This window comes from Schistocerca cancellata, chromosome 1 (assembly GCF_023864275.1).
Source record: "Schistocerca cancellata isolate TAMUIC-IGC-003103 chromosome 1, iqSchCanc2.1, whole genome shotgun sequence".
Classification (NCBI taxonomy): Eukaryota; Metazoa; Arthropoda; class Insecta; order Orthoptera; family Acrididae; genus Schistocerca; species Schistocerca cancellata.
Window position 1 is genome coordinate 328,984,764 of NC_064626.1, and position 15,021 is coordinate 328,999,784.

General features: G+C 45.1%; 1 protein-coding gene across 2 annotated transcripts in view; it reads left to right on the top strand.

Moving 5' to 3' along the window:
* Positions 1-15,021, top strand: part of LOC126161289 (uncharacterized) — a 121,324-nt gene that overhangs the window by 41,012 nt on the left and 65,291 nt on the right. For both annotated transcript variants that reach the window (XM_049917031.1, XM_049917040.1), the window contains exon 2: positions 7,586-7,807. In XM_049917031.1, coding sequence (XP_049772988.1) covers positions 7,586-7,807 — 222 coding nt within the window. The remainder of the gene's footprint in view (positions 1-7,585; positions 7,808-15,021) is intronic.

The following is a 15,021-nucleotide window of genomic DNA, read 5'->3' on the forward strand; positions in this document are numbered from 1 at the left end:
CAAGTGATGCCAACTGTTGGGCATCACTATGAAAATATCAGCAAGTCAATGTAGCAGTGCAGAGCAGCTCGTGACCACCAAAATACACATATGTCGTTTGTTCACTATATTCCAGTGTATAATTGAGTATTGTTACTGTTATATTGCTTGTTAACTGTTGAATCATCATTTTACTATTTATTACAATAGAGGACATTTTTGTTATTTTACTCCATAAAATGAAGCCAACATTACAAACTATGTTTTGAAACTGGGTACACTTTCTTGTATAAATCTTACACCTAAAATCAATAAAAAAAATCACCTAAGAGCATTACTACATGAGGAAAAACTTTCCTTTCTTCAGAAGAAGTTCAGGTCTGAAAAGGTTAACCAATAAAATTTTATATTGCATAGATTTTCTGTACCTGTTCTTCGACAGAAGTTCTTCTCCCCAAGTCAACTAGCTTTGATGTTCACTTTCCTTGTAACAAAAGGCTTCTCCCGTCGCCTTATCCTACACATTATAATCTTTGGCAGTGGACTCTAAATTGAGTATTAGAACTGCAGTTTTGCCGCTGTTACCCTTGGATTCAAAACCTTTGTTTACAGTTCATTTTATGAACACTGGATTCTCATTCGGGAGGACAACGGTTCTCATCCCCGTCCAATTTTGCAGATTTACGTTCCTTATGATTTCCCTAAATCGTTACAGGCAAATGCTGAGATGGTTGCTCTGGAAACAAAAGGGTCTGTTTTCTTCCGCATCCTTTCGTAATCCAAGCTTGTACACCGTCTCTAACTTCGGCGCTGTCTCCAGGACCTTGAACTCTAATCTTACTTTTTCCTTCATTCTATTTTAAGAAATTCTCTTGCTTTGCTACTTCATTTCAGTGGATAAATGAAAGAAAAAACAGTTTTGTGTTTGTGGGTCAGTGTGAGACACCATGCACGAAATTCTTATCCTCCTTTATGATTCACTCTGTATATCTTAATAGTGCGATACAGTTTAGCTAAAACGCGTGATACCAGTTTGTGGTTTGTTCAGTGGGACGAGGGAGAAAGTGTGCGGTGCTTGGCGTCGTGTGAATAAAGTTTACGTGAAGTCTATTAGATCAATGCTATATGACAATACTAGGTACCTCTAACGCAGAAACTGACCAAAGTTGAATAAATAAACTATTTTTTAGCACGTATATAGTTCTGGCGAAAATAATGTCATTCTAACAGTGTATAGCGACAATGTAAGGAAACCCGAAAAAACAAAATTTCCAGGGCAACACTAAGCAGTACATTGAAGCAGCATTCCTGTCGTATGTCCTTCTGAAGTAGCAGTTCATAAATTCATCAATTGGTGAAAGGTGTTTCCCTATAATATTTAATGTTTGTAGTCATAGCTACAGAATTTAATAAATTCAGGGATATTCCTTTAACAGACTGAAATATATTGAAATATGTTATTCCTAAGCTTGGAGACCATCTGCAGCTATGCATGGTCTTTATGTTCCCAAACAACAACGGAATTTTTGTGGGTGACAGTGCACAATATCACCGGGCCACAATTGTACACGATTGGTTTGAACAACTATCTGGACATTTCGGGCGAATGGTTTGGAAACCCAGATCGCCAACATGAATCCCATCGAACATTTACAGAACAGAATCGAGAAATCAATTTGTGCACAAAATCCTGCACCGGCAAGACATCCGCAATTACCGGAGACTATAGAGGCAGCATGGCTCGTATCTCTTCTGGGAACTTCCAACGATTTGTTGAGTCCAGACCATGTCAAATTTCTGCACTACGCCGCGAAAAATGAGGTCCGACACGATACCTAGAGGTGTCACATGACTTTTGTGAGATCAGTGTATTCTCTTCTGTCCACGCGGATGGCACGTAACAACCGTAGTGTTAATCTAAAGACACCAACACACATGGAAACTAAGTCAAAAAATGTTCAGATGTGTGTGATTTCCTAAGGGACCAAACTGCTGAGGTCATCACTCCCTAGACTTACACACTAGTTAAACCAACCTAAGCTAAACTATGCTAAGGGCAACACACACACACACATCCATAATCGATGGAGGACTCGAACCGCCGGCAGGAGAGGCCGCGAAATCCGTGACATAGCATCTGAAACAACGCGGCCACTCCGCGCGGCTGTAAGTCATAGCTTCTATAAAGAAAAAGATTGAAAAGGAGGTGAGCAGGTAGTGTAGCCTTTCTTAAGCCACTCTGTAATTCTAAAGTAACAGCTTTTCATACTGTTAGCGGTTTCTGACAAACCAGTAGTTGCATTCTCTTACCGGAAAAAATAGTCAGCGCCCGATATTTTCAGGGGAAGGTATATCACAGGTTTGATTGAATTTATAGCCTTTCAAGCGAAGTTTATAGATGTAATGGAGACTTGAATACTGAGGAGTGGCTGCAGAAAGAAATAAAAAAGTTTTTTTCTTCATTTGAGATGAGAGATGAATACGACGAACACATCGATCAGCAGCGAAGAATTTCACTCTTTGCAAGAGTCAGTTACGTAGACTATTACGTAAGTAAGGAACGATCAGTCTCGTGGTAGAAACCGTAGTGAGAAAGAAAGCTGTCTTATTTGTAGCAGATAGCTACACCTTCCAGCTACTTCGCTGCAAAGTCTCCGCTCCGACTTTGACATCTATTGTAGTGTTGTACCAATTTTGCAGTATCTTCGTCACAGAAGGCAGCCCCTGTGCTTTGAGAAAATTTTCTACGCTGAGCAGAAACTCGTTGTCTCATCCTAAATGTGGTTTTCGAAGTCAGCGATCCAATTGAGCAAAGCAGAAAATGAGAGGGAGCCAAGACCGCGCTGCATGGCGAGTGGTCAAACACTTCCCATCGAAAATGCGGCAGGAGTATTCTCATGACCCCTGCAGTGTGCGGCCGAGAACTGTATTGAAGAAAAGAATGCGAAACATTTACGTTGTGTGGGGCTGCGTAAAATAAGGCGAAATATCTCGGCAGCCACCCATAGTGGGTCGGAGGCACTAATTTCCAGGCATCTTTACGCGCTCGCTGTGCTCTCAGAATCGAGAAGAGCGACGTGACGCTATCTAAGGTCATACTACAGATAATGCCCAGCACACATGTGCAAAGCTTCATCGGGTTTTCTCTGTGACTTCCATTTCGGGTCCGATCATTCATTACTTTCCGAACAGCCCTCGTATTTGTTTGGAAGTGAAGTTGTGAAGCACGTCCTTTCGAGCTAGATCCGTAGAAAGTGTTTGGGATCATTTGCAACAGCGGGTGAAACATACCCACTGTTTGGTAGCTTTATGGGGCCTAATCATTAATGAGTAGCTATAGCCGGCTGTGGGATACCATAAAAGACTTGTGCATTCTTCTTCAGCGGATGGAGACTATTATCAAGACTGGAGATCGTGTTACGTGGTATTTCCTTGATGCCTTTTGCGGGTCAAAAATGTTTTTCAGCTGTGCTAACTGAAAGCATTGTTTTCCTATTTTGTTGTACTCTTCGCCACCAGCACATTAACCGCAGAGCTAAAGGGTGAGAGTTATTAAACTATATGAAAGACAACGTAAATTAGTTACAAACAACAGCATGTACATACTTCATTCAACATGTAAACGTCACTACAGATATTCGGATTTAGGTTGTGAGATGTTCGATGTACCTGCCGTCATTGGCGATGATGTGGCGCAGACGAATATCAAAATTTTGCATGACGTTCTGCGGCGTTGGAACACTGATGGCGTCGATGGCCTCCTGAATGACTGTTTGCCGCTCAGCAATGGTTTTGAGGTTATTGCTGTATACCTTGTCTTTAATATATCCCCACGAAAAGGAGTCGCAAGTGTTGGGATCCGAAGAATATGGCGGCCAATCGAGACCCATGCCAGTTGTTTCTGGGTATCCGAGAGCCACAATGCTGTGCCCAAAGTGAATCGATGGGTATCGAGGTCCGTTTTGCAGGAACCACATCTTGTCGATATCGGGGTCAATTTGGATAATGGAGATGAAATCATCTTCCAAATCCTTCACACGTACTGTTCGATAGTCACCGTGCCATCAAGGATTATCGCACCGATTATTCCCTGAGTGGACATTGCACAATGCATAGTCACCCACTGAGGGTGACGAGACTTTTCGTCCGCGAAATGCGGCTTCTTAGTCCCCCAAACGCGAGAAATGAAAGTGGGCTCCGTCGCTTTACCAAACCAAACGCATGCGCATACTAATTCCCATCATGCCCCGCGGCCAACCGGACAGTTTGAACGACCTAACGCAAATCTTTCTACATCTACATCTACATTTATACTCCGCAAGCCACCCAACGGTGTGTGGCGGAGGGCACTTTACGTGCCACTGTCATTACCTCCCTTTCCTGTTCCAGTCGTGTATGGTTCGCGGGAAGAACGACTGCCGGAAAGCCTCAGTGCGCGCTCGAATCTCTCTAATTTTACACTCGTGATCTCCTCGGGAGGTATAAGTAGGGGGAAGCAATATATTTGATACCTCATTCAGAAACGCACCCTCTCGAAATGTGGACAGCAAGCTACACCGCGATGCAGAGCGCCTCTCTTGCAGAGTCTGCCACTTGAGTTTGCTAAACATCTCCGTAACGCTATTACGCTTACCAAATAACCATGTGACGAAACGCGCCGCTCTTCTTTGCATTTTCTCTATCTCCTCCGTCAACCCGACCTGGTACGGATCCCACACTGATGAGCAATACTCAAGTATAGGTCGAAAGAGTGTTTTGTAAGCCACCTCCTTTGTTGACGGACTACATTTTCTCAGGACTTTCCCAATGAATCTCAACCTGGTACCCGCCTTGCCAACAATTAATTTTATATGATCATTCCACTTCAAATCGTTCCGCACGCATACTCCCAGATATTTTACAGAAGTAACTGCTACCAGTGTTTGTTCCGCTATCATATAATCATACAATAAAGGATCCTTCTTTCTATGTATTCGCAATACATTACATTTGTCTATGTTAGAGGTCAGTTGCCACTCCCTGCACCATGTGCCTATCCGCTGTAGATCTTCCTGCATTTCTCTGCAATTTTCTAATGCTGCAACTTCTCTGTATAGTACAGCATCATCCGAGAAAGGCCGCATGGGAATTCGGGCACTATCTACTGGGTCATTTATATATATTGTGGAGAGCAATGGCCCCATAACACTCCCCTGTGGCACGCCAGAGGTTACTTTAACGTCTGTAGAGGTCTCTCCATTGAGAACAACATGCTGTGTTCTGTTTGCTGAAAACTCTTCAATCCAGCCACAAAGCTGGTCTGATATTCCGTAGGCTCTTACTTTGTTTATCAGGCGACAGTGCGGAACTGTATAGAACGCCTTCCGGAAGTCAAGGAAATAGCATCTACCTGGGAGCCTGTATATAATATTTTCTGGGTCTCATGAACAAATAAAGAGAGTTGGGACTCACACGATCGCTGTTTCCGGAATCCATGTTGATTCCTACAGAGTAGATTCTGGGTTTCGAGAAACGACATGATACGCGAGCAAAAAACATGTTCTAAAATTCTACAACAGATCGACATCAGAGATATAGGTCTATAGTTTAGCGCATCTGCTCGAAGACCCTTCTCGAAGACTGGGACTACCTGTGCTCTTTTCCAATCATTTGGAACCTTCCGTTCCTCTAGAGACTTGCGGTACACGGCTGTTAGAAGGGAGGCAAGTTCTTTCGCGTACTCTGTGTAGAATCGAATCAGTATCCCGTCAGGTCCAGTGGACTTTCCTCTGTTGAGTGACTTCAGTTGCTTTTCTATTCCTTGGACACTTATTTCGATGTCAGCCGTTTTTTCGTTTGTGCGAGGATGTAGAGTAGGAACTGCGGTGCGGTCTTCCTCTGTGAAACAGCTTTGGAAAAGGTGTTTAGTATTTCAGATTTACGCGTGTCATCCTCTGTTTCAATGCCATCATCATCCCGGAGTGCCTGGATATGCTGTTTCGAGCCACTTACTGATTTAGAACTTCCTAGGATTTTCTGTCAAGTCGGTACATAGAATTTTACTTTCGAATTCAATGAACGCTTCACGCATAGCCCTCCTTACGCTAACTTTGACATCGTTTAGCTTCTGTTTGAGAGGTGTTGGCTGCGTTTAAACTTGCAGTGAAGCTCTCTTTGCTTTCGCAGTAGTTTCCTAACTTTGCTGTTGAATCACGGTGGGTTTTTCCCGTCCTTCACAGTTTTACTCGTCACGTACCTGTCGAAAACGCGTTTTACGATTGCCTTGAACTTTTCTCCATAAACACTCAACATTCACCAGGGGGAGCATTATTGATACTCATGGGGCTGTGATCCCTTGGTGTAAAAATCAGGGAGCAGGCCGCATGGTACTGGGTAAAAAAGGGGCAAATTGAAAAAACTAGGGATATTATGGGGGTCAGAGTGAGGGACAAAATATCAATTAAAAGAAGGGTAATGGAACTCTGGCAAGAAATCTGGGATGGGGATGAGACAGGAGGAAGGACTCACCAACTCTTACCAAACGTTCACGAAAGATTGAGAGTGAAGCATTTTCAGCCAAGCAAGGGACTGCTGCACTTCCTCACTGGGCATGGCCCGTACCCGGCACATCTTTGCCGTTTCGGGAAAAGAGCGCCACCATCGTGTGACTGTGGTGCCGAAATGGGTACACCGGATCACGTGGTCTATGAGTGTCCCCTTTACGATGACGTTGCCGCTGACTTAAGAAATTCATTGCCAAACACAGACACCTTTCACCTTATTAGGGACTCAATCACCTTCACCATCATTGATAAACTGGCCAGCGAGGTATCCGCCAAGGTCCTATGGGAATACCGTAGAGAGATTGAGTAGTTAGAGAACCAATATGTGACATCACGCAACATCCCATTCCGCCGGGGTGGGTACTGGCCTACCGCCATGGCGATCGGGATCCGACGCATCCAGGACTAGGGGGAGGGTGCGAACACACCGATTAGAGACTACAGCACACCAATTACGACCCAAAAAATAGAATTACCTGTAGGAAATAGATAGCAGGATACTTTCTTAAGACCTGCAGTGATTTGCGTTAAGGCCAGCCCAGTGCCAGGTTCACGTCCACTGGGATTAGCTCGGTGGGCACGGCCATGAAATAGTAGGTTTATATCTTTTACTGGCACACCTGTAACGCTGCAGGATGTAGTTGTTAGTAGAGTAGGTCTGAGTAGATAGCATGGTAGACTAACAGTAGATCATTTAGATACCCATAGAACTAACTTCCTGTAGCTGATACTAATAATAGAAATTGAATTTTTGGTAAATGCTGCAAAAATGTAACATTGTATGTAATTTCGACCCACTAATGATTTTAGGTGTGGGTTATGTTGTATAATATTGGTTTTTGATGAATAAAGATTAAAAAAAACATTGTCAGTATCGGAACAGGAATTTTCGTTTTGATCTTTTAGGACAGTTAGGTAGTCTGAAATCCGCCTTCTATTACTTTACCGTTTAGCGGTCATAGTGATTTTATTTCATATGGTTCATTAAGTGTCACCCCATAGTTGGAGCTTGCGCGGTACAATAAGTGGGTACGCGGGTGCTGTGAGTGTTGCGTGTGCCGCAGGTGATGCTGTGGACGGGCGCGCTGGTGGCTGCCTGGCTGGCAGCCGGCGCGGCGGCCAACTGTGCCAGTGGCTGCACCCAAACGACGTTCCGCGCCTACACCGGCTGCCTGCAGACCTGCGGCGCCGACGTCGCCGTCACCAATTGCGACTGCTCCGCCACGGCCTGCACCCGCTGCCCCGGCGACAACACCTGCTGCCAGACCTGCTGCAACACACAGAAGGTACTCGAGCCTCTTGTCTGCTACAGCTTTCCGGAGAAAAGACTTGCCCGATCCCTACCTTTTCGTGCTACAATACATCTTGTTCCTTCCAGCAAAGCCCATGTTATTGTGAGCGTGCACTTTCGGTTTTCATTTGTCTGTATTCTGGTTTTCTTGATGCTCTCCGCCACGATATCCTCTTCTGCTCCACACACTCACCCATGCCCGCATCTCGTGGTCGTGTGGTAGCGTTCTCGCTTCCCACGCCCGGGTTCCCGGGTTCGATTCCCGGCGGGGTCAGGGATTTTCTCTGCCTCGTGATGGCTGGGTGTTGTGTGCTGTCCTTAGGTTAGGTTTAAGTAGTTCTAAGTTCTAGGGGACTTATGACCACAGCAGTTGAGTCCCATAGTGCTCAGAGCCATTTTGAACACTCACCCAAATAGTGACATATGGTTTGCTGCTTTGGTGTCAGCATAAATAGCTGTCAGATAGGAGGGCTAGACCACTACAAGTTACTGGATATAATATTTCATACAGTATTCACAACGAAATATTAAAGTTCAATAAACCTTTATTTTAATGGTTTCTATACTACTGGCCATTAAAATTGCTACTCCAAGAAGAAATGCAAATGATAAACGGGTATTCATTGGTCAAATATATTATACTAGAACTGATATGTGATTACATTTTCACGCAGTTTGGGTGCATAGATCCTGAGAAATCAGTACCCAGAACAAACACCTCTGGCCGTAATAACGGCCTTGATACGCCTGGGCATTGAGTCAAACAGAGCTTGGATGGCGTGTACAGGTACAGCTGCCCATGCAGCTTCAACACGATACCACAGTTCATCAAGAGTAGTGACTAGCGTATTGTGACGAGCCAGTTGCTCGGCCACCACAGACCATACGTTTTCAGTTGGTGAGAGATCTGGAGAATGTGCTGGCCAGGGCAGCAGTCGAAAATTTTCTGCATCCAGAAAGGCCCTTACAGGACCTGCAACATGCGCTCGTGCATTATCCTGCTGAAATGTAGAGTTTCGCAGGGATCGAACGAAGGGTAGAGCCACGGGTCGTAACACATCTGAAATGTAACGTCCACTGTTCAAAGTGCCGTCAATGCGAACAAGAGGTGACCGAGACGTGTAAGCAATGGCACCCCATACCATAACGCTGATCACGCTGGGTGATACGCCACTGTGGCAATGACGAATACACGCTTGCAATGTGCATTCACCGCGATGTCGCCAAATACGGATGCGACCATCATGATGCTGTAAACAGAACCTGGATTCATCGGAGAAAATGACGTTTTGCCATTCGTGCATCCAGGTTCGTCGTTGAGTACACCATCGCAGGCGCTCTTGTCAGTGATGCAGCGTCAAGGGTAACCGCAGCCATGGTCTCCGAGCTGATAGTCCATGCTGCTGCAAACGTCGTCGAACTGTTCGTGCAGATGGTTGTTGTTTTGCAAACGTCCCCATCTGTTGACTCAGGGATCGAGACGTGGTTGCACGATCCGTTACAGCCATGCGGATAAGATGCCTGTCTTCTCGACTGATAGTGATACGAGGCCATTGGGATCCAGCTCGGCGTTCCGTATTACCCTCCTGAACCCACCGATTCCATATTCTGCTAACAGTCATTGGATCTCGGCCAACGCGAGCAGAAATGTCGCGATACGATAAACCGCAATCGCGATAGGCTACAATCCGACCTTTATCACAGTCGGAAACGTGATGGTACGCATTTCTCCTCCTTACACGCGGCATCACAACAACGTTTCACCAGGCAGCGCCGGTCAACTGCTGTTTGTGTATGGGAACTTTCCTCATGTCAGCACCTTGTAGGTGTCGCCACCGGTGCCAAACTTGTGTGAATGCTCTGAAAAGTTTATCATTTGCATATCACAGTATCTTCTTCCTGTCTGCGGCACGTCATCTTCGCGGTGTAGCAATTTTAATGGCTAGTAGTATATTTATTGTTATTTACTTATTTATTTATTGTTTTTATTGTTATTTATATTCAAATCTTGGTTGTAAAGCTTTTCCAAAAAATATAAAATCAAATTTTCACCAAGAAATTTTATATACTTATCAGTTGTGTCAGTCAAAACCGGACGGGCCCAGTCGCAGTAACAGGATCACCCATAAGTACTGACAGACATAGGTAGAAGACGCACAGGCAGAAGGGCAGTTACAATCGCATCACTACAACAAACTAAAAATTAAAATTACAATTGAAATATAAACAGAGCTCCAATAAACACGTTTTCTGAACCAGTAGAAATATTGAGTTTAAAACCTACAGACGAGATCGCAATAATACTTCTTTTTTTAATTTAACAGTTTCGGCTTATGTTAAAGTCACCTCAGAATATTTGGCCCCCTACAGATGGTGCTGGCGTGTCCTCCCTTTCCACCCTCAAGCATGGAAGTGTGTGTTGTTCTTAGCATAGGTTAGTTTAAGCAGTGTGTAAGTCTAGGGACCGATGACCACAGCAATTTGGTCCCTTAGGAATTCACACACATTTGAACATTTGGTCCTCGGTTTTATACTGATACCACGATCGCACACTGTCACGAGAAAACTGAGGAGTCGCCAGCACCAGCCAGAGGGAGCCACCAAATTCCCAGATGGCTTTAACATAAGCCAATACTGGTAAAAAAAAGACAATATACATACATCAAAAGAAGTTTTCCTTCACCTGGTTCCCAGAAGTCCTGAAGATTGACTGTGGATATTGTATCACACACACAGTCCCTTTGACTGTTCAGAGATATCACTAAACCTACCCAGAGATGTAAACAACCACGAATAAGCAGCACCTATTAGACAGACGGGAGTAGGGATACAAGGCAGGCATGAGCGCATTTTGTTAGTGTGGGTTGCTTACATGAGGGGCAGGTATGCAGTCAGGGGCAAACCTATTGTTCTCCTTTGATTGACAGGTACTTACCCTTCTGTTCTGCCAAAACGATCCTTCCTTTTGATTGACAAGCACTTAAGCTATTGTTCCACCTTCCTCCACTCACTTCCCCACTCGCTACTACAGGTACACTTTCAAGTCTGAGTTATTGGAATAGCTCCTCTCACTCTTATCAGTTCAATTGACTACTTAATTAAATTGATCAGTTAATTAACCTCTGACCCACTGGTAAATCCCCTCACATCCCCCTCCCCTAACCTCCCCCCAGAAAATGGCAGGAAGTTAAAATTCCATCAGGACAATGCAACATACCACAGCTACCTCCACTAACCTAAGAAAATGGCAATGAAAAAGGGCACTTGGACTGCCTCCACTAACCTAAGTCATCCGACTGCCATCTCTTCCTAGGTGTCCCAACTCTGGGAACGATGCTGCAAATAGAGAGCTCTGCTTACACCAGCGGTATTCACCAAATCCGCCAGCCGCCTGTACGAACTCCTCAGAACCCAAGCGACAGGCATCATTGGTGCCGACTTGAGCAACTACTTCCAGACGTCTGCAAAAAATGGTTCAAATGGCTCTGAGCACTATGGAACTTAACTACTGAGTTCATCAGTCCTCTAGAACTTAGAACTACTTAAACCTAACTAACCTAAGGACATCATACACATCCATGCCCGAGGCAGGATTCGAACCAGCGACCGTAGTGGTCACGCAGTTCCAAACTGACGCGCTTAGAACCGCACGGCCACACCGGCCGGCCGCAGACGACTGCACCCCGTACGCTCGACAGCCGCAGGCAAGGCCGCCTCCACATCTTGGATGAGACCCCCCCGGCAGACAAACCGAGTGCACGTTGGAATTCTTTCCATCCCTGTATGCTATTTCCCTGAGGGGCTCCATCACCCCCCTAAGGGTGGAGCTCGCAATAACCGGCAAGCCTTAGCCCCCGTGTGCCTGCTCGGGCCCTGCTGAAGGAGCGGCCACCTGCCCACTGACAGGATGAACGGGCGAGGCCAGCTGGCCAGCCTCCACATTGACCCTCCGCCTCGAGCGACGCGAACGTGTTGCAGTCCGCCACTCACCCTGAGGTGAGGGCGGTCCAACGCGCCGAGTATACTAGAAGCTGCCTCGGCGGCTGAGTCAGCGGACGCAGCAAGCGACACCTGAGGTGTCTCAAGCGACGCGCCACCCTCCGCCGTCGCCACCTCGAGGCAGCAGCCTGAAGGCGGCTGACCGTGGTCAACAGCAAGCTCAGCTGCTCGCGAACCGCGGCCGGTTCCTCCTGCGCCCGCACACAGCACGCACACACGCTATCCATCCTACTGCTAATATCTGGACGTATAGCGTCGGGACAAATAAAACAGCAATATGCGACTGCACAGTTGCGTCACCAGCGCCAGATTGAGCTGCGATATATGAACAATTACTTACGAACTAAGCAATCAAATGACCACGACTACGCCACTATACAGATATTACAATACGATCCTACCCCTGTCCTAGTACAAATGACAACCGCTTACGCGATGTTACACTCTACCGTTATTAAAATTGGATACTACCCCGTTCTAATTCGAAAATACGCAAAGATCCGAAAAATTTCACCACGCAAGGACACAAACTCACAAAGTAATTTGAATTAAACCTGCGGAACTAATACGAAAAACTGAATATACGAATACTTTCTGCTACTGCTGCTCGCACACGTCACTCTGCAAGCACAGATGAAACTGCACTGGCGTCTGTCTGCTGCTGACTGACTCTACGAAATAAATAGAAAGCACTGGCTGTACAAAACAAACAACTGACCAACGACTCCGCAAATTTATACTTTACAGTTATCAATAAGCAATATAACTCCTCTCAAATACGAGAATACGCAAGGATTTTATGTAATTAAATATGCAAGAGCACAAACAATCGAAAAGAAATTAAGAATCGAACTAAAAAACAAATATGAAAGCTAAATATGCGATCCCTACTGCACTGGTGCTGCACTACTACTGCACTGATACTTCACCAGCGGCTGCTCAAGGCTCACTGCCGATGCAATATGGTGATGTGTACAAAATAGTTTTTGCCACTGAAAGTGTCACCTGCAGAAAACAATGGCTGATGGTGTTCCCACACTGGCAGCAGCAGTAGTTTGATGGGTAAATTCAGTGACAGATTTTTTGTCCCGTTAGGACTGCAAGGAAGAATGCACCCTGTGCTATTCTGGGAAGCATTGGAACTTCTCTCTCAGCACTGGACCCACATCACGGCTATGTGTCATCGCGTCAGCAACAGTACCTATGTGAACATATATTTCGACAAGAATGTCTTGGGTGTCATGCATGGAAGAGATGCCACCGCCTCATGCTTGCGGGACGCGAACAAACACCTGTGCGGAGTCGGCGTTGGCGTATGCGTCAGGTGTTGAGTGACATGATGTGTTTTTTACTAGCACCCTTTTGGTTAAACTATTTTCCATCGATTTGACCGACGAATAGGATGCTGCGAATTAAAAAAAAACTATTCCATACACGTGAAGAATATGGAATTATTTAATTTGCATAAATTTTATATATCAATGTAGTGTTAGTGGTACAATAGTTAAGGGGAAGGTGTGCATGAGTGGCTGACATGGGGCAGAACAGCAAGTTAAGTGCAGAACACTAGGTTAATTTGCATAATTTTTATGTAAAATGCAGTACAGTTTTAAAGTGAGTGGGTGACAAAGAAGAATGCGCCAGAAATGGCGTTCAAAAGCATGTGTAATTCGAAAAGTATACCAGAAAATGGTGGGAGGACATAACTAATTACTAAATTTGGTATCAAAGACGTTACAATAGTTTAAGGAGATGGGGGTGACATGGAAAACCACTTAATAGAACTATAGGTTAATTGCCGAAAAAGGGCCAAACATAAGACACCCAGAGTACAGAACTGAACATTAGGTTTTGCAACATGTTTGCCCCATGTAATTACTTCTTGTTTCCGAACAGCAGAGAATGATGAACAAGAGAAATCCTTTGGTTTGAAGCCGATTGCAGGGTCTCAACCAGAGGCTTCGTCTACTCTGTGACGGTCTTGGCTGCAGATTTCTAGACTTGCGCTATTGGCTGGGGAATTATAGGACGCCCCTTGATAGGTCATGGATGCACTACACAAAGGAAGCGGCTACTCGGGTAGCAGAGTACTTGCAGCGTACACATGATGGATTTTTAAGCTAGGCAGTAGTGTGAGGTGTCCTGATGAACACTCACCAGTCGACGTGCAGGCAGGGAAATCAGGACGCGCTCAGTGTAAAGACACTTCAGCTATCAAGATATTAGCAGTAAATTTTCAGTGTTCGGAATAAAGTTCCTGAATTTACTGCTCTCCAGGAAGCGTGCGGCGCGCAAATTATTCTCGGGACTGAGACCTGGCTGAACCCTGAGATAGGAAGTTCTGAAATATTTAGTGAGGGTTGGAACGTGTATCGGAAAGACAGTTTAGACACCGTAGAAGGTGGTGACTTCATTGCAGTTGACAAAAATATTGTGTCTACTGAGGTAGAAGTAGAATGTGATTGTGAAGCTATCTGGACACGTTTTACAGGGCTAGGAGAATTAAAGTTAATTGTTGGGTGTTTTTACCAGCCACCAGGTTCCACCGTGACAGTTCTAGAATCATTCAAAGGGAGTCTACACTCTGTATCGCAGAAGTACCCGGATCATGTTACATTAGTCGCAGGCGACTTCAATCTACCTAGTATAGTCTGTGATGCCTATGGATTCATTACAGCTGGTACAGAAAAGCCGTCGTGTGTATTACTTTTGAACACATTATCCGAAAACTGTCTAGAGCAGCTAAATCGACAGCTAACGCCTAATGGAAATATTTTAGATCTGGTAGCCACGAACAGACCAGACCTCATCGACGGTGTCAGTGTTGAGACAGGGATTAATGATCATGATATTGTCATTACGACTATGGTTACGAAAGTTAAAAAGTCGGTCAAGAAGGCTAGGAGAGTATTCTTACTAGAAAGAGCAGATAAGCAGTTTTAGCATCCCACTTAGTAAATGAATCGACTTCATTTACTTCCGGTACGATGGACGTGGAAGAATTATGGGCAAATTTTAAACACATTGTAAATCACGCATTGGAGAATTATGTGCCGAAAAAGTGGGTTACGGACGGAAAAGACCCACCGTGGTTTAACAGCGCAATTCGGAGAAGGAAGCAAAGACTGGTACAAGAAAGATCAGGAGAATGAGGACAGGCAAAAGTTAGTAGAGACTCGTGCTGCTGTAAAAAGAGCGTTGCGCGAAGCA